This window comes from Neopsephotus bourkii, unplaced genomic scaffold (genome assembly GCF_033783945.1).
Source record: "Neopsephotus bourkii isolate Nb327-2 ecotype Australia unplaced genomic scaffold, CSIRO-AGI_Nbou_v1 NB_1189, whole genome shotgun sequence".
Taxonomy (NCBI): Eukaryota; Metazoa; Chordata; class Aves; order Psittaciformes; family Psittacidae; genus Neopsephotus; species Neopsephotus bourkii.
The window spans coordinates 516,176-532,345 of record NW_026901674.1 but is presented as its reverse complement, the minus strand read 5'-3'; the positions used below and the strand labels follow the sequence as shown (position 1 = coordinate 532,345).

The window sequence follows — 16,170 nt, the reverse complement described above, 5'->3', positions numbered from 1 at the left end:
CTAAAGGAATCACAGCCTTTAAGTTGTAAGGCACTACAGAAACCCCAACATGAAGTGAGCTGAGCTCCTGGAGTTGTATCTGAGGAACATGCTGAGCTGCTACAACTTTGATCTGTAAGGTCCATTTCAACCCAAACCATCCCAGGCTTCAGTGGTGATTCCATGACTGGCACACGCAGCACAGAGGAAGCTTCAGATACACCCAAAAGACTCTGGTGCAGGAGGCAGAAGCAGGCAAGAGCTACCCAATCTCACATTAAAGACATCTTCACAAGCTGAGTTCAGGAAGTGTCCAGACATTTCTGTCCTGAGAGCATCTTCTCTATTTATTTCCTGAAATGCAGTAACTGGATGCCCAACCAGTAACTCAGCTGAGATGACTAAAGCGGTCTCACATCTGTCTGGAGCTCAGAGCCTAAGCCTGTCTGCCCACTCCTTACCAGCTCTCACTTCACCTCACCTCAGAACCCTATTTCCAACTTCAGCTGGTTTTCACTGTGCATCCAAGCCCTGATGTGCTGCAGAATGCAATTCCATGTGGATATTTACTACCTATTGTTTCAGAAGAGCCCAGTTATTTTTCTTTTCCACAGTGTAGAAGTCACTCTCATTCTCCTACACACACACACACACACACATCTCTCTTTGGTTTGTCTCTTAACTTGCTGTGCTTGGTCTCTGGCCAGGATCCCTTTTTCTGCCTTGAAGGAGGGTGACAGCATGCCTTTGAAGAAACGCCAAGGCTGCTGTTAGGCTGACCAGCAGGGAGAAATCCTGCCCAGCACTCCCTGGCCTCTCCCACATTGCTGTTCTCCTTTCCCAGAAACATGCCGTCTCAGAGAAGGCAGAGGTTGAGCTGATCACAATTCCCAGAAGAGATTCTTAAGCAACAGATGAAATTCAAGCACACACAGAGAATGCTGGAGCTGGAAGAGACATCGCAAGATCACCCAGACCATCCTCTTGCCCTAAGACAAATCCAGCTGTACCTACAGGACACTGCTGACCGATATTTGTCCCACTGGCTCTTCCCAGCTTCCAATCACAGGCAGTAACATTTCTGCAGGCAGTCCAGCCCAGCACATCACTTCCCATCACAAAGCTTTGGTGAACCTTCTGCTTCCTACTTCAGTTTAATCCTATCATAGAATCATAGAATAGTTAGGGTTGGAAAGGACCTTAAGATCATCTAGTTCCCATTCTTGTCTGTATATGGACATGGAGAACTCAGTCATTCATATATCATTCAGTTTCTACCAGGACTTTACAACACAGAGAAGCAAGCTGCAACTAGTGACCCTGGTCATGGTGCCTGTACTTTTTGTGTCTACAAACCCGCTGTGCTTCTCCATTGGCATAGTGCCTTTATCATCAGTAATGGTTCTGCATGGACGCAGGGAGATGACCATGAGTTCACTGGCTTTATTTTCCATGGTGTCTTATATCTTTTCTTGGAAGATCTCCCTCTGGCCACTGAACTGTCTTAACCCTACTGACCTTACAGATTTAATTTGCTCATTCTAAAACTGCCACGTCTTAGTCTTGGCCTTGGGATGCGGCTTCCTATTATGACTGATACTCAGTTGGCAAGATGAGAGAAGGTGAAATTCTCATCCACTACTTGCAATGCAGCTTTGTGGAACTTTTCTTGTTTGTAATTAACCAGTTGCTTACAGCCTTTTTGCCTCTCACACTGCTAACATAGAAAGGTACAATGGTACATGCTGTGCTCTGATAACAAGTTTAATTGTTTCACCTCAAGGGGGTAACTGTGAGATTTGACAGACATTGAAAAGGCTTTTTAGTTTTTACCTTTAAAATGTTCCTGAAACATGAAATGAAAGAAACTTTTTCCACTCCAACTGTGACGTCCCAGTGTTTTCCCTTGCACTTACCCAGTAGAGGGGTTCATGATGCAACCCCCTTTATCCGTAGATGCTTTGCAGTTACAGCCCCTCTCCAATGTATCATGATTCATCCCAAAGTTGTGTCCCAGTTCATGAGCCAGTGTGACGGCTGCACCTAGAGGGTTTTCTGAGTGATCCTTAAAAACACCAAAAGAACTAGTCAAATCCACATGTGAAAACACTTCAGAACACACATTCCCGCTCCAAAGTCCTATTTCTTATACCTTGAATGTTTTATCAACTTAGCAGCTGCAGTTGCACTGCTGTTAAACAGACCCAGTTTAAAATTCATCCACATATACCAAGTGCAGAGTGGGAATTTCAGGACAGCCTATCTGTCGTGGCCACCCAGATTCCCCAGCACACAGAATCATAGAATCAACTAGGTTGGTAAAGACCTTTAGATCACCAAGTCCAACCATTACCCCAGGACTACCAAGTGCACCACTAAATCATGTCACTAAGGGCCTTGTCTGCGTTAGACACTGGAAACCATTGGGCAGCTTTGACCCTCTGGGCCATCTCTTTATTTAGGGCTTAATATTCTCCTGTTCAATAAATACCCCAAACTCCCTAGACAAGGCAGTAGCAGAAAACAGTCACCCAGCTGTGGAGTGTTGGAAAGGGTGATCATTTGTGGGGGAGGATTAGTGTGATGAGGTAGAAGTGAGAAGGTCCTTCATGTCAGTGCAGCAAGAGATTTCACTCAGTCTCTGTATTATTCTTCAGACTCTTTCTTTAATATCAGAAAGTCCAAAACTTCACAAGCCTTGTAAGAAAAAACAAGTACCTTTGGAAACCTCCTTTTTACAAGGAAAGGATAAAGCAAATCAAAATCCTCGATGGTCTTTTATTAACACTTATGAATATTCTAAATTCTCCAAGTCTCAAATTGAAATATTAACTTTAATCCTCGTTGAAATGCTGATTTTTGGGACAATTATTTCTGAGAAATTGACTGCATGTTCTCATTACAGGCTGATGTTTTGGCTTAACCACAAGTAAGAGACCTTTCCACATCGATCATTCTCCTTAAGGGGAAAAAATTCCACTGGACTCACAGGAAAGCTTTCCCTAAAGGCATAAACATGTAATATAAATGCATGATCCACTATTTATCAGTCAGTAAATGGAATGACTATGTACTGCTGCTTGCTCTAAAAGCATATATGAATATATTCAGTTTAAATAACTCTTCCAGTATCAACTAAGCCAACCTTTAGACTAAAAAGAAGTGAAAGGTAAAACTGTCTAACGCATTAGCTATATATTAATGAAGCCCTTAATACATGACTTGGGGTAGATTTAAGAGATGCTTCTTTCATCTGTCTGTGCTAATGTCTTTAATAAATCATTTCCTAAACAGAAAACAAAATCAAAAAGAGAATGCAGTCATACTGAAAGCAAGAACTACTCCTTCTGCACTGGGAATGAACTCAAAAGAATTTTGTCCTTTAAGAAAGGATCTCTTTTTAACTTTACCTGAATTTTAAACTCTTAATATACAAATCTTGCGACAGGCAGTTTGTTTGCAGTTATATGCTAAAATACCTGTTTGCTGAAAGAAGCTGTACAACCTGTCCTAGTAAAAGAAACAAGAGTAAATCTATGCAGCAAGATAAGCTGTAATAATCAAGGAAACACATAGTTCTGCACAACGATCACCTATGGAGATGTCTTATATAGATACTAGTCGCAGATTGGTATATGATATGTTTGTACTCGTAGTAATTGATGAAATATTTAGAGAATTCAATGAAATTGAGAGTGCAGCCTCTCATTCAACTGGAAATAAATCCAGGAACGAAGATAGAGAAAACAATGAAATAATTCCATATCATTTACCTGTGACACATTGGAGTGATGCCTTGAAATTAGGGGTACATGGTCAAGACAGAAACTCCTCTAAACACTGGGCTACCTAGACTCAACACACTGAGCTCAGTTCTTTACTTTGCCAGTATCTCTTCTGCTAACTGAGCAGAGAATGTCTATATCTGAACACTCCTAAAGATGGCAATTAAAATAAAACCAAGAATTCACACAGTCCACTCCAAAACTAGAGCAATAAACGCTCTGCAATGTAATTTGGGTCTCGACTAGGCAAACAATTATTGCAGCCCATGCGGTTCTCATTACTTGCTCAGATCCCCTTGGAATGCAATTTTATCAGTTTCTAGAGAGGGTTTTTAAAACAAGGAATGTGATGTCTCAGCAAAAGAGGTTATTTGAAGACAGCATAAATGAAGATTATAAAAACAAACAGTGACATGTCCCATTTGATACTGAGACCATTTAAGTATCACAAGGACTGAAGGAACGAATAGCAATATGACTTTGATTTATCCCACCAGGGTCTTCTAAAGTTAACTTAAGCAGTAAAAGTCATTACCAAACAGTTTCACAACCACTGAATAAGCAACCATCTACTGTTAAGCCATTATAAGATGTTGCACAAAACATGCAGCTGCTTTCAGCTGAACTCTGCTCCATTCCACTGAGATTCAGATCAAATTGTAAGTAATAAAATACAATCACCTACAGCTAGAACAGGCAAATGCCCTAATCCTGGTGCTTCCCATGCAGGCAGGAACAAGTTTCTTAAACCATATTTTGATTTCATTTAACCAAAATATGAATGCCACAGTTCCACACTTCTCATTTAGCCTAACTTCCCATGAGTGGCAACACTACATTGCAGCAACATTTTACTTTTAAATCCATGAATTCAGTGGGTAGCCTTTTGAAACAGAAGAATGAAGACTGAGTAAGATGTCAAAGACTTGCTTTAACATCAGCTTCTGTTTCGTCTTTCTACAACACAGCATAACCATCACAGTAAAATAAAACTAGAATGCTCTTGATACACCAAAAGCTTTTCATACTCAGATACTACTCTCCCTGCTTTGAGTTTCTCTTAAAACTAGTGAGAGGCAGAATGTTACCTACCACTGAGAGAATACACCCCTACAGAACAGTAGAGAGGGACAGGCTCTCAGGAAGTCATGACAAGAGGAATTTGGATCATAGAGCTGACCAACTGCAAAGTCAACCAGGAAAATCAGATCATACAAGGATGATTAGAGTTCCTGTATTCAAATGCTAGCTCTCATGCAATCTGTTCATTCCCTCTTTCAGTGTGTGGAATCTTTTTGTTATTGAATGTTCAGGGTGGGATGGGCAAGAGGGTGACTGAGTTATAAGGATGACCAAATGTTCAGTTGTCCAGTGTTGAGACATTTGAGCACTATAGCCTTCAGATTATTCTTCCATGTGTGTATCTTCCAAATTTAGAGCTTTCTTTTGTGCATACTGGTATATAGAAACCCCTTCATTATCTACCCTTGAATCAGCCTTTATTGACTTGGGGGGGGGGGTTGGGGGAAGGGCAGCTGCCCATTTGGGTTTTGGGGATGAGTGCTTGTTTCGGATTTGGCCCCTTTTTGAGGCTTAAATAACTGGCAAAGTTTCTGGTTATGCTGTGCAAGCCTTGAACTAACCTGCACCTCAAAAGTTTCAGTTCAGTGAGGTGAGATCTCTGGGAAACATCATGTTCCCCTGCACAACTGGAGCTGCAGCCTGGCCCATGAGTCATGCACTGACACTGAGTTTCTCTTGGACACCCAAATCAATGTCTCCTCTGGCAGAGCCTCGAGAGCACTTTTAAGAAATGCTGATTCTTGTTTTTTTTTGTTACTGGAATGAACTATTTTTTCTTGTTTCTGTGTAAAATGACAGTTACCAGAGTGAAGAGCACTGACTTTGCAGTAAAACACCCTGCAGAGGATCTTAAAGCTTATGCTAAAAATTAGAAGGATAAAAAGGTTGTTGTTAAAGCCATCTCTGACTGCAGATAAAGCCAAAACAGGAACTGCTTGCCTGAAGGTGACATGGATAAAATGGAGCTGTCTGCCTTGTATGTGTCTTTGTCAAGATTTGGAAGTGCACTGCGAGACTCCTACAGCTATTTCTTCCTCTTTTCCTACTTTTCCTTTTGTACTTATGGCTCAGGTACCCAATGAAAAGCTGTTATACACACCACTTAGAGACTCAGCTTCTAAAGCTACCAGGAAGCTGAAGTCTTTATCTTATCTATTATTTTGGCATGGCTTTCTCCAAATTCTGTGATCTGATTGCACTTTCCAGCTCTTCTACACCTCAGCTTCCCTGCCCACCTTCTAAATATTCCCCATCTGAAGTGTATACATATACCATGTATGGATGCATCACCCCAGCTTGGCTGCTCGTCCGAGACCACAAAGGGGCCATGCATTGTGGACCAAGCTCAACTTGCACTCTAGTTAAGAACAAAGGAAAAGCAGGAGCTTCAAAGGGACTGTCTCTGGGATTATCCCACTATTTGGATTGTCATTTGTCAGTAAGTTCCCACCTCATTCACGCAGAGATCTGCAGCTGAGATGTCCAGCAGAGCTGGAGAGAACTACCACATCACTTGAGGTGCGGGAAGTCTCAACAAAGCTGTAGGAAACAAAGGTTTTCAGCACATGCAGGCTGAACCCAGAGACAACCTAAGAGTTTTTGAGGGCTCCCTGCCTTTTCTGCTCTGGAGTTTAGCTCTGAGGTCACCAACTGATCCTGTTAGTGGCCTGCAAGCTCTGGGAGTACACATCGACTTTTATTTAAAGTACTTCTATTGCAGATCTTAGTTAATGCAACACTTCCCCTCCTTAGCACAAAGCACTGCTCAAAATTAGGAAAAAAAATAATAACTTCCAAAAGTTGCCCAATATGTTTGCCTTTATATTCATCATGCCCAGCGTCTAACAACAGCATTAGTAGTAATACTCTTTGAGAGAGACTCAGGTAGAATAAATGCTGCCATTGTTTATTCTTGTTGTCCGGCAATGTAATACCGCTATGCTGCAAAGATGAAAAATAAGGCCTTACACAGGAGACTTTGTAGATACAGGATAAAATCAATATAATAAAAGATTCAGGATAGGTGTTGCCTGTAATACTAGGATACCCAAGTGCATAATAAATACATCTTCTGGTTCTCATCCTTCACAGCACCTCAGCACCTGATTTACTGATAATTAGAGGATCCCTACAAAGAATTTTGCATTTTAATGCAATATTTTGATTTTTTTTCACTATGGAAACTACCATTTACAAGCAATCTGAATGTAGATACAGGTAATGAGATTGAAAATGGGGCAAATGGGGCTGACGTTCTGCTACACAATATAGCACTATAAAACTTGAGAACGTGTCGCACCAGTTGAGCCAACTTCAAGCCCTGTGTTTTTACTACTTACCATGACGACCCCTCCAGACTGCTCTGCAGTGCACATGCTCATTATGGGTGCCATGCCAATGGTAGTCCCTTGGAAGTACACACCGCTGCAGGAGGGCAGGAAAGGAGAAGAATCACAGCGTCACCATTCAATACCAAGATACCTCCCTAGTGTTTTCAGCCTTGTATTTCTGTCAGTCTCAAAGATCCCATTTCAAATGTGGCAGCTCCAGACATTTACAGGTTTAAAACGATGAAAAGCACAGATTAGTCATGCCGACTTGCCAAACTGACAATGACAGCATCCCTGCTATGAGAAAGATCCATTTGATCACCATCCTTTGTGCTCACTGCTGTAACAGGACCCCTCTTTCCTTTTTCTTTTCCATGACTGAAGTTGGGAATAGAAATAGAAACAAGAAAATAATGCCTCTAGCTCAAAGAAGGGTTATTTTAATGCAGTGTAAAGTTTATATACTGCTTGCTATAATATAGAGCCTAGAATATAATAGAATAATCAAATATCTCACGAGGGACAGTTTGGAAGGACTCTATTCTTAAGCAGCTAATGTAAAAATACATATGGAATAAGTAAAGAGCTTCTTTTAATTACCAAATCATCAATTATCTGCATAATATAAAGAATAGCTAATTGAGCAAACTGATACCTGGTTCAAGAAAGAGATGTTTCTCTTACTATTTTGATAGTGCTTTTACTTTGAGCATGTTTTAATTCAATTACTGGAAACAACAATTGAAACAATTGAGGAAACAGCAGGGTAAATGAGGTGTATGATTTCATTTTGTAAGTCACAAATGCAAATGAATTCTCCAATTTAGACTGTGTTTTAAAGTTTACTGAGGTCTTCCTACTAAGTAACAGGTTTCACAGTTTCACATAGTGCCCCCCCTTAGCTCAGCATTTGGGATGAAGGCAGGACTGCCTTTTCCAGTAACAATCTCGACTGATAGGAGCTTAAACTGCTTACACCTAAATACCCTAAGTATTTAGGAGCTTATTACACATCTACACTTCTACATAAGTTGTATTCAGGAAGGATCTACAAGTAACAGGGCTATTGCAGAGGTATGGAAGGAAATTCATCTGAAACATCTGCTGAAGCTCTCTGCAAAGCTCTTTAATGTTTGATATTTGCAGAGGGGAATGACAAACCCTCAGGAGCACAGATGTTCCTCCCAACAGCTTAGCAACTGAGGAACAATTCACTACAGTTATTCCTAAATCACTGAAATCCCGGCTGGTTTTAAATGCAGTGTGAAGTCTACCTTATCAGCTGTGCATTGTCATGGGGTTTACGAGGTAGTAGTTTTAGCTTTCTCCAGTCCAGGAACTCATGGAGGCTGGTGAAAGGGTCTTGAGAAATAGAGCACTTATCCATGTCATTCCATACTTCCACTCCAACCAGGGCTACTCGAATATTTAGTGGCCTATAGAACTAATGAGAAAAGAAAAATATAATCATGTCTCTAAAGCATATTTTAGGCCACATTGGATTAAAGTATTTCAACAGAACATGCATAGGAACCTTTCTTGCACAGGCTTAAATGGTCTCTTTTGTAGTCTGATAGGGCTGACTCAGAAGAAATACTCAATGGCTTACAGAAAACAGTTCTGACCTAAATACCCATAAAGCATTCAAAGAGATCCAGAGTCACACTACTTCTCTATGTGCCTCCCAAGTTTGGTATCATCCTTCAAGATACATCTACTTTCAGATGACCTTCACTTCTGACCAAACTTGCTATGACAGATGGCTCTTTCCATGGCTGCCCTCCATCATTAGCACCAATGCAATTCAAGAGGTAGAGGCAGCTCTACTGCAGTACTACGGTTGTGGTTCAAACCCATAGCTGAAAATTAGCTAAAGTCATGCAGTCTTGCACATGAAAACAAGTGATTTTAGCAGAGTGAGCTACATACAGTATTATCCCACTGGTAAATGCCACGGTTGCTACAAGAGGGGAGCCACAGCAGCATTAGCAATGAGCAGAGCTAACAATTTTAATGTGAGACTAATAAGAAGAAGGATTCAAGAACTGATCAATAGATTTGGCTGACAGCTGGAGAAAAGCATGTACTAGATATCTGTCTTGTTTATATGCATTACAGTCTTTTGGATAACGCTGGCATTTGCTGAGCATAAATTAAGCATGAAACACAAATATATTATAATATGCAAAATTAATTTTGAGCAGGTAACATATAAACACCTGTCCTCCAGTAATAAGTCAGCAAGACAATTACAGAAGAGGTGGAGGTGTCTTCAGCAGCTTGTTTTTAATCAAGAATGCTTCTTCTTGAGTTATTGCCTTTGAAGCATCACTTGATAAGTTCTCAGCTAAATTAAGGCTCCCTCGGTTATAATTTCACTGCTGGACACCTAATCTTTTCTGGCCGTACAGCACAGCAAAAATAAACTTTAATTTGTTCAAAAAACACCATAGAGGACCCTTAAGGTTTCTTGTTTATTGTCAAGAAATTACTTCAAATCCAAACCCATCCACTATATGTCTCTTTCTTATTGCTCTTACTCAGCCATCAACTTCTGCTTACTTAAGCATTATATATTTTTAATTCTGCCATCATGTTTGGGATACATATCTTACAGTCTGTGTCATCACAGACCTTTTGTTGGCCTTACAACTGGACCATCCTTTGCTCCTGCAAAGGACTTTGTTCCCCAAATTCTTCCTCATAAGAATCTTTTTCCTATGGGCTGTTCCATACGCGATTATCTTCACTGTTTTCCCAGGTTAATAGAATTCTAGAGCTAAATTCTACAACTCCTTAAGAATAATGCTTCTGTAGATATATGCACTCCTCATATATTTATTGTATATTTATATACAGAGCAAATATTGTATATTTAATATTGCATATTTATATAGAGTATATGTAATATTGTATATTTACATACAAAGCAAAGCTCACAGCTCAGTATATTGAAGGGTTTCAGTATAGAAAAGATTTCAGTTTGTTCTTTTACTGGTTGGAGAGAAGCATTGCTCTGAAATACTGGAGTATTAGGAGAACAGCAGAGTTAACTCCTTATAAAGGCAGGTGGACAAAGAGATGTGGCAAAGAGTGTGAAAGCTGCTGGTCTGGGCATGTCAGCTTTCTTAACCTACTAGTAGAAGAAACAGAGATTTCACAGCAACATTCTTCAGGAAGTGTAGTAAGTTTGGGAGAAGTGAAATCAAGCTCATGTTCTTACCTTATCAACATAGTTTGCAATTTCTATCAGCCTCTGCTTAATTTTTTCCACATCCTTGCCTTGTCTCTGAAACTTGGAATGTAAAGGATCAATGTACTAGCAGCACAAAAGTCACATTTTCCCCCCAACAGCCACTTCACTCTGCCAGCATTGTTGGTGAAGTTTGGGAATTACACAGTGGCAGACTCCTGTTGGCTTCATGGGACTGTGGTCTGCCTCAGAATAAACACAGGGGATGGGATGGGATTTTGGTTCTGGCTAGAAGATTCTAAAATCTCTTAAGTCTTACATAGGGTTCTTTCAGGGACTGATGTTTTGTGGAGAAGAAAAGGCTCTTCTTTGGCTGTTTTGGCTGTTGCTGTCAAGTGATCATAATTCCCTAGCTAGCTGTGTTCAAGAAGACCAAGAAACAATATAAGCAGGGAAATAACTCAAATGGAGATTTACATCTTTGGCTGCCATTCAACTCACTGGAACATTCCTACAGACAGTTCTGGCTACTTGCATTGAAGCTCTCTTTGCAAACCATCAGGAAGGTAAATGATGTGATGGTAAAGTACATCTATAAAAGCAAGTGCAGGATCCTACTGGGTCTTCCAAACAGCATCAGTCCTGCCGAGGGCAGAGGCAATGGCAATAAAGTCTTAACCAGCTCAAGGACATCTTGAGTAGTGAATTCTTATTTGCCTCTCCTTCAGCTACTGCCAGATATCCCAGTTATTTAAGAGTCAAATTCCTTATGAGGTATTGCAAAAAATTCTACAATTGACTATCAGTATTATCCTATCTTGACAGTGCCTTCCATTGCTTAGCCCTACTTAGGGAAGGAGCTTTCCTTTTGAAAATCATCATATTGCTGTCTGAAGCACATTATTGGCAATACCATGGCAGCTGAGCTGAGCTACCCATTTCCTACCCATGTTTCCCATAACTTTAAGTTTCTTACCTCACGATTATCTGCCACAATAACAAGCTCTACGTACTTAGTTGTCTTCAGAGTCTCCCTCTTGTACTGCCAAACAAATATGAAAAGAGTATTTTGTTGTTGCAATAGTGACCTTTGGAATCAGCTCTGTCTCAGCTTGCAAGGGGAGATACACAACATCTCAGACTTCACTGCATACGAATTGTTATTGTATTCTTTGTCCTCATGGAAGTTTTCCTTTTATCTACTACAACACATATAGTCTACGTGGTACTTACAACCCCCAACCCCAAGATTATATTACAGCAAGGAGGAAAGTGGTGCAAAGTCTCAACCTTTCAGCTCTCTGCAGTTGAAATGTTTGAGCTATCTTTCCTTGGCAGAGCAAATCATCTGTAGCAGAAGGACCTTTGTTACTTTCAAGGCACATTTAAAGAAACGATAAGACCACTTTTAGCAAACAGTTCACATAGTAGACCAAGTGGCTACTAAGAAAAATGAGATAAAGTGATATTGAGTGAAGCAGAGAAGAGATCAAGTGGTCAACTGATAAAGTATGGGGGAAGAAAAAGCCAAGAATGAATACTGCAGGAAAAGAAAGGAATGAACTGTTAGTGTCTGCGGAAGCAAACTAATACTTCTAAAAATGGAAGGTGTACACTTCCATTTTGTATCTGTGTATTCATATAAAACAGCTTGCAGTTCTAAATGCAGGTCTAAAAGAGTGATAATGCTTAGCAGCAAAAAGATCACTGAGGAAAATTAAATAGTTTCGTAATAGTACTAATCATAGCACAGTTCCTCTGCTACCCTAAATTTAAGTGACCTATTAATGCCTGTAAAAGTTCTGTGATTTACAGCAGCTGAGTATCTGCTCTATCATTCCTCCCTTGTTTCTGGAAAAGAGGTCTCAGCAGTATATCTGATCTTGGTGCCAGAACTTAAGGAGCTTAAGCAGATGTATGACCTACTAGTGATCATGAAGGCTTGAAGTAAACTAATGCTCTATAAGCTAAAACATGACTAAAGCTTTCCAAAGCAAACTGTTCCAAAGCAAACCCTGTGATCCCCTAAGCTAAGTCAGTGCTGGATGTCACCTTCCAGCCAACTTTCACAAACTTCTCTTCACATTACCAATGTGTTGCCTCTTTATTATCTGCTGGTTAATGATTTTGAATGTTTTACAAGAAGCATTGTGTTTAGAGGAAAGCGACAGATGTAACCTTTAGTAACTCTGACTTTCAAACTCATATTTAATAGTGTCACACAGCCCTCAAACTACAGTAACTGGAAATCAAGTTCTATTTAGATGGTATTTATGAACTGAAAGAGCAATAAAAGCTATAATTAATGAACATCAGTAATACAAACACTTCATGGCATTACATTTATTACTGTGCCTGGAAAATGAGCTCAGGTACATATTCTTACAGCTTCTCCTGGAATTAGGGTTCTCTGTCACCTTCTTGTGCTCTGCTGGGGACAATTGTCACCACCATTGGGTCATGGTGTGTGCACAGACTTGGTGCATATGCCCCTGCCCTGTCTGCTACACAGGTCATCAGCAGCGCCTGGTGATATGTTGGCTGGGAACCAGGACACCAAGGAGTCAGCATATCCCCTCCTGGAAAAGCAGCAGATGAAATACCAAGGGGCCTGCCCTGTCTCAAAAGATTTCAGCAGAACCTTCAATGCTCTGACAGAGCTCAATTTACCTCCCTGCAAAATACGTCAGACATGAGATGCCACATAAGGCAAATGGCCATGTGGGTATTGTTTTGTGATAGAACTGATCTCTCAGACACCACAAGTCTAAAATGGCCTGAAATATATTATGTGGTCCTAATCAGAGATGTACACCTAAAGTGCCCCTAGTCTTCTTCTAGATGAGATATGAAAATCCAGGTACAAAGGTGTAAGAAAAGCTCTGTTCTATCAGTGAATTTAAACCATTTGCTTTTTATCAAGAATAAAACCCTTTGGACTGGAGAGAGTTAGCCTCACAGAAGTTGGCTAGCAGGGTATGATCATGCAAGCCTCACATGAACGACTTGCATGACAAATCTGTTCCTGTGATATGCCCAAAGGCTATGTGCATCCCTTGGGTATGACATTTATTTAAAATATATATCTAATTATGACTTCTTTCAGCTTGCTTTCTGCAGCCAACTGCATCAATGCACAGTCCATTGCCTAAGTTAATCCTTCAGAATTAAAATGAAGAGTCAACAATACAGCTAAGGAAAGCTAAAGTGCTGATGGAATTAAATCTGGCCAGGGACAACAAGCAAAGCTTTTATATTGGGAATTGGCATGGCTTGGATTCACACCACAATGTTTCAGCCTCCCTTTCCCTATGATCCACTTGCCCCATATGGCTCACCAGCATGATCTGTGGTCCACCAGCACCACCAAAATGGTTTTTCTTTGTGGCTAGAGAAAATGCCACATTGTCGGGGCTGCCTTACACATCAGGCTTGATTTCTGAAAGATCCTATCCCAGTGGAGCTCAACTGGAAAACACTGCTGCAATTTGAGGGTCTGCTGAGTTATGAAATGACCTAGTATCTATAGAGACTCAGCTTCAATAGGGCAAAACGTGTCTGCACACATCCCCTACATTACCTGACTTGCTCTATTAAATTTCATGCTTGGATCTGGGAAGCCAAGTCCACTGTTTGCCCCACCATTTATCTATATTTAAATCTAACCCAAAGGCTAGTCTAACTCTGTGGTATATCAACCCACATTTCAGCTCTGCTCAATAAGAATTTAGTGTGTAGGCAGTTGTGTGAGGGAAAAAAAACAAGTCAAACAAAAAGCTCCCTCCAGACCTGTCAAAAAACCAAAAGTTTTCATCGTGCCCTGAACCTGAAACTATATTTCTGCTTACTTCTGTCACCCAATATAATTTGAAGCAGCCTTATGTCTCCATACTTTACAGGTCATCTTTATTCAGTATGTCCTGACAATCTACTTAGCTGTTGACAACACTGAAATGCGAAAACTCACTCCACACATTACATTTGACAACTTTTAAGTTTTATACATTAGAAGTGTATCCAACATACTCATTGTATATATTGCACCTCTCCATATGATGTGTCTGTTGACAGGTTTTATAATTATGTCCAGTGAAGCACAGCAAAAAATGTTATTTAGACATTTAAGGTGAATTCTGGCACATAGTTGAAGCCATCAACAAAATGTGAGAACTGTGAGGGTAATAGTGAAATTGCGTTGATTGCATCAAGCTAGTTGCATGCACAGTTTAGTTTCCTGATGTTATACTGGTTGCTTCAGTGAAATTCAGTCAAGTTGCAAGGTTTTGAGGAAAACTTCAATAAAGTTGTGAAAAGTATTTTTCCGTTGCTTCCAATCTAAGCACAGTTTTAGAAGTACATGTAGCCCATAAAATGGTATATTCAGAGGCTAACATGTTAGATGCAATATTTAATATTCTCAAAAAGTAAAATAACTTCGTTCCAACACACAAATGATAACAAGGGATTTAGCCATGTAGGCTAACAATTAACCTGATGCAAAAGTGCACTTAAGTATAAATCCCATAATGTGACATCTATCAAATGCTGAGCTCAGATTTGTACCATTGTATAATTTCTGAACACCTAAACCAGTCTTTCCTACAATCCACTATGCAGATGAACTTAGTACAATATTTTCTCGTCCTCATTTAATTTTCTACAGTTTCCATTTGCTAGATGCATTTCACATTAAGTGCATTTCTTCCTACATAAGAAAACCCTACATTAATATATCTGTAAGGTAATACAGTGAGAATTTGTTTTGTCTGCATAAGATACTTTCCTACTAGAATGTAAAGTTTCAAAACCTAATATTAGCAAAGCATCACAGCTATCATGTTCTCTTCCACCTTGGTGGGTAAGAACATTTCCAGACATTGTTCAGTGTCCTTATGGGGTCTTAAATTCCAACTATAATCATACATGAACCAAAATATATTACCATACTATGAAACTATAAACTTTTCTGTGCCATCTCATTACCAAAAGGAAAGTAAAAAGCAAGCTATGCACACAGGATTAAGAAAAAGGAATAAAATTTTAGCAAATCATGTAAATACATGCTTAATTTTAAGCATGCCCTTTAGCACATGATGTCAACAGTAGTTGACTATATGGTTTAATGTTTTGCTCGGTAGGGACTCTTTGTAACAGAGAGTTATGATAGGCAGTGAAATGGAAATGCTACCAGTGATGTGCTCAGCAAACTAGAAGCATAAAAGTGCATCATCTACCTACCCTGCCAGCTTGAGAATGGTGCGATGTGTCATTGTCATCAGCTCCCATGGCAGGGATGTCCAGCTGGTGGCCACAAGATCCTGGGGCTATTTTCAAATTCTCTGCTCGGTAGATCTTGTGTTCACTTATAGCACCTTCCAATGGCTCCAGAATGTAGCTTTTGTTTTCAAATGCAATAATTCCCCTGTTACAGAAGAGAACAGAGGAAGATGCATGGTTTTCAACAGTTAACGTATGTTTGTCTACAACAAAGTTGCAACAAGTTTTAATAACGATGGAGTCTGAAAAAGCAAAAGGTTGATTTATAACATCATGGTTGAGGGGAGCAGGAAACATCAAAGCTGTATATTTGCCATTGCAGCACACTATACTTTAAAAGAAGCAATGGCTCAAAGAAAATTTGCCGCTTCTGAAGTGCTGTTGTGTAGAGCAAAATTATATTGGTGTTTTATGTGTTTTCCATTCTCACAGTGATGCATTGCCACTGCTGAGTGGAGTCATGATCTGTGTGCTTCTGAGGACCCATGGCAAACAGTAATGAACAAAAGCATGGTGAAATGCT

General features: G+C 40.0%; 1 protein-coding gene across 2 annotated transcripts in view; it reads right to left on the bottom strand.

Annotated features, from left to right (window-relative positions):
- The window catches only part of ADAM12 (ADAM metallopeptidase domain 12), a 187,412-nt gene that overhangs the window by 51,125 nt on the left and 120,117 nt on the right, over positions 1-16,170 (bottom strand). For both annotated transcript variants that reach the window (XM_061364101.1, XM_061364102.1), the window contains 6 exons: positions 15,609-15,792; positions 11,347-11,412; positions 10,401-10,472; positions 8,452-8,621; positions 7,187-7,271; positions 1,896-2,044 (listed from right to left, as the gene is read on the bottom strand). In XM_061364101.1, coding sequence (XP_061220085.1) covers positions 1,896-2,044; positions 7,187-7,271; positions 8,452-8,621; positions 10,401-10,472; positions 11,347-11,412; positions 15,609-15,792 — 726 coding nt within the window. The remainder of the gene's footprint in view (positions 1-1,895; positions 2,045-7,186; positions 7,272-8,451; positions 8,622-10,400; positions 10,473-11,346; positions 11,413-15,608; positions 15,793-16,170) is intronic.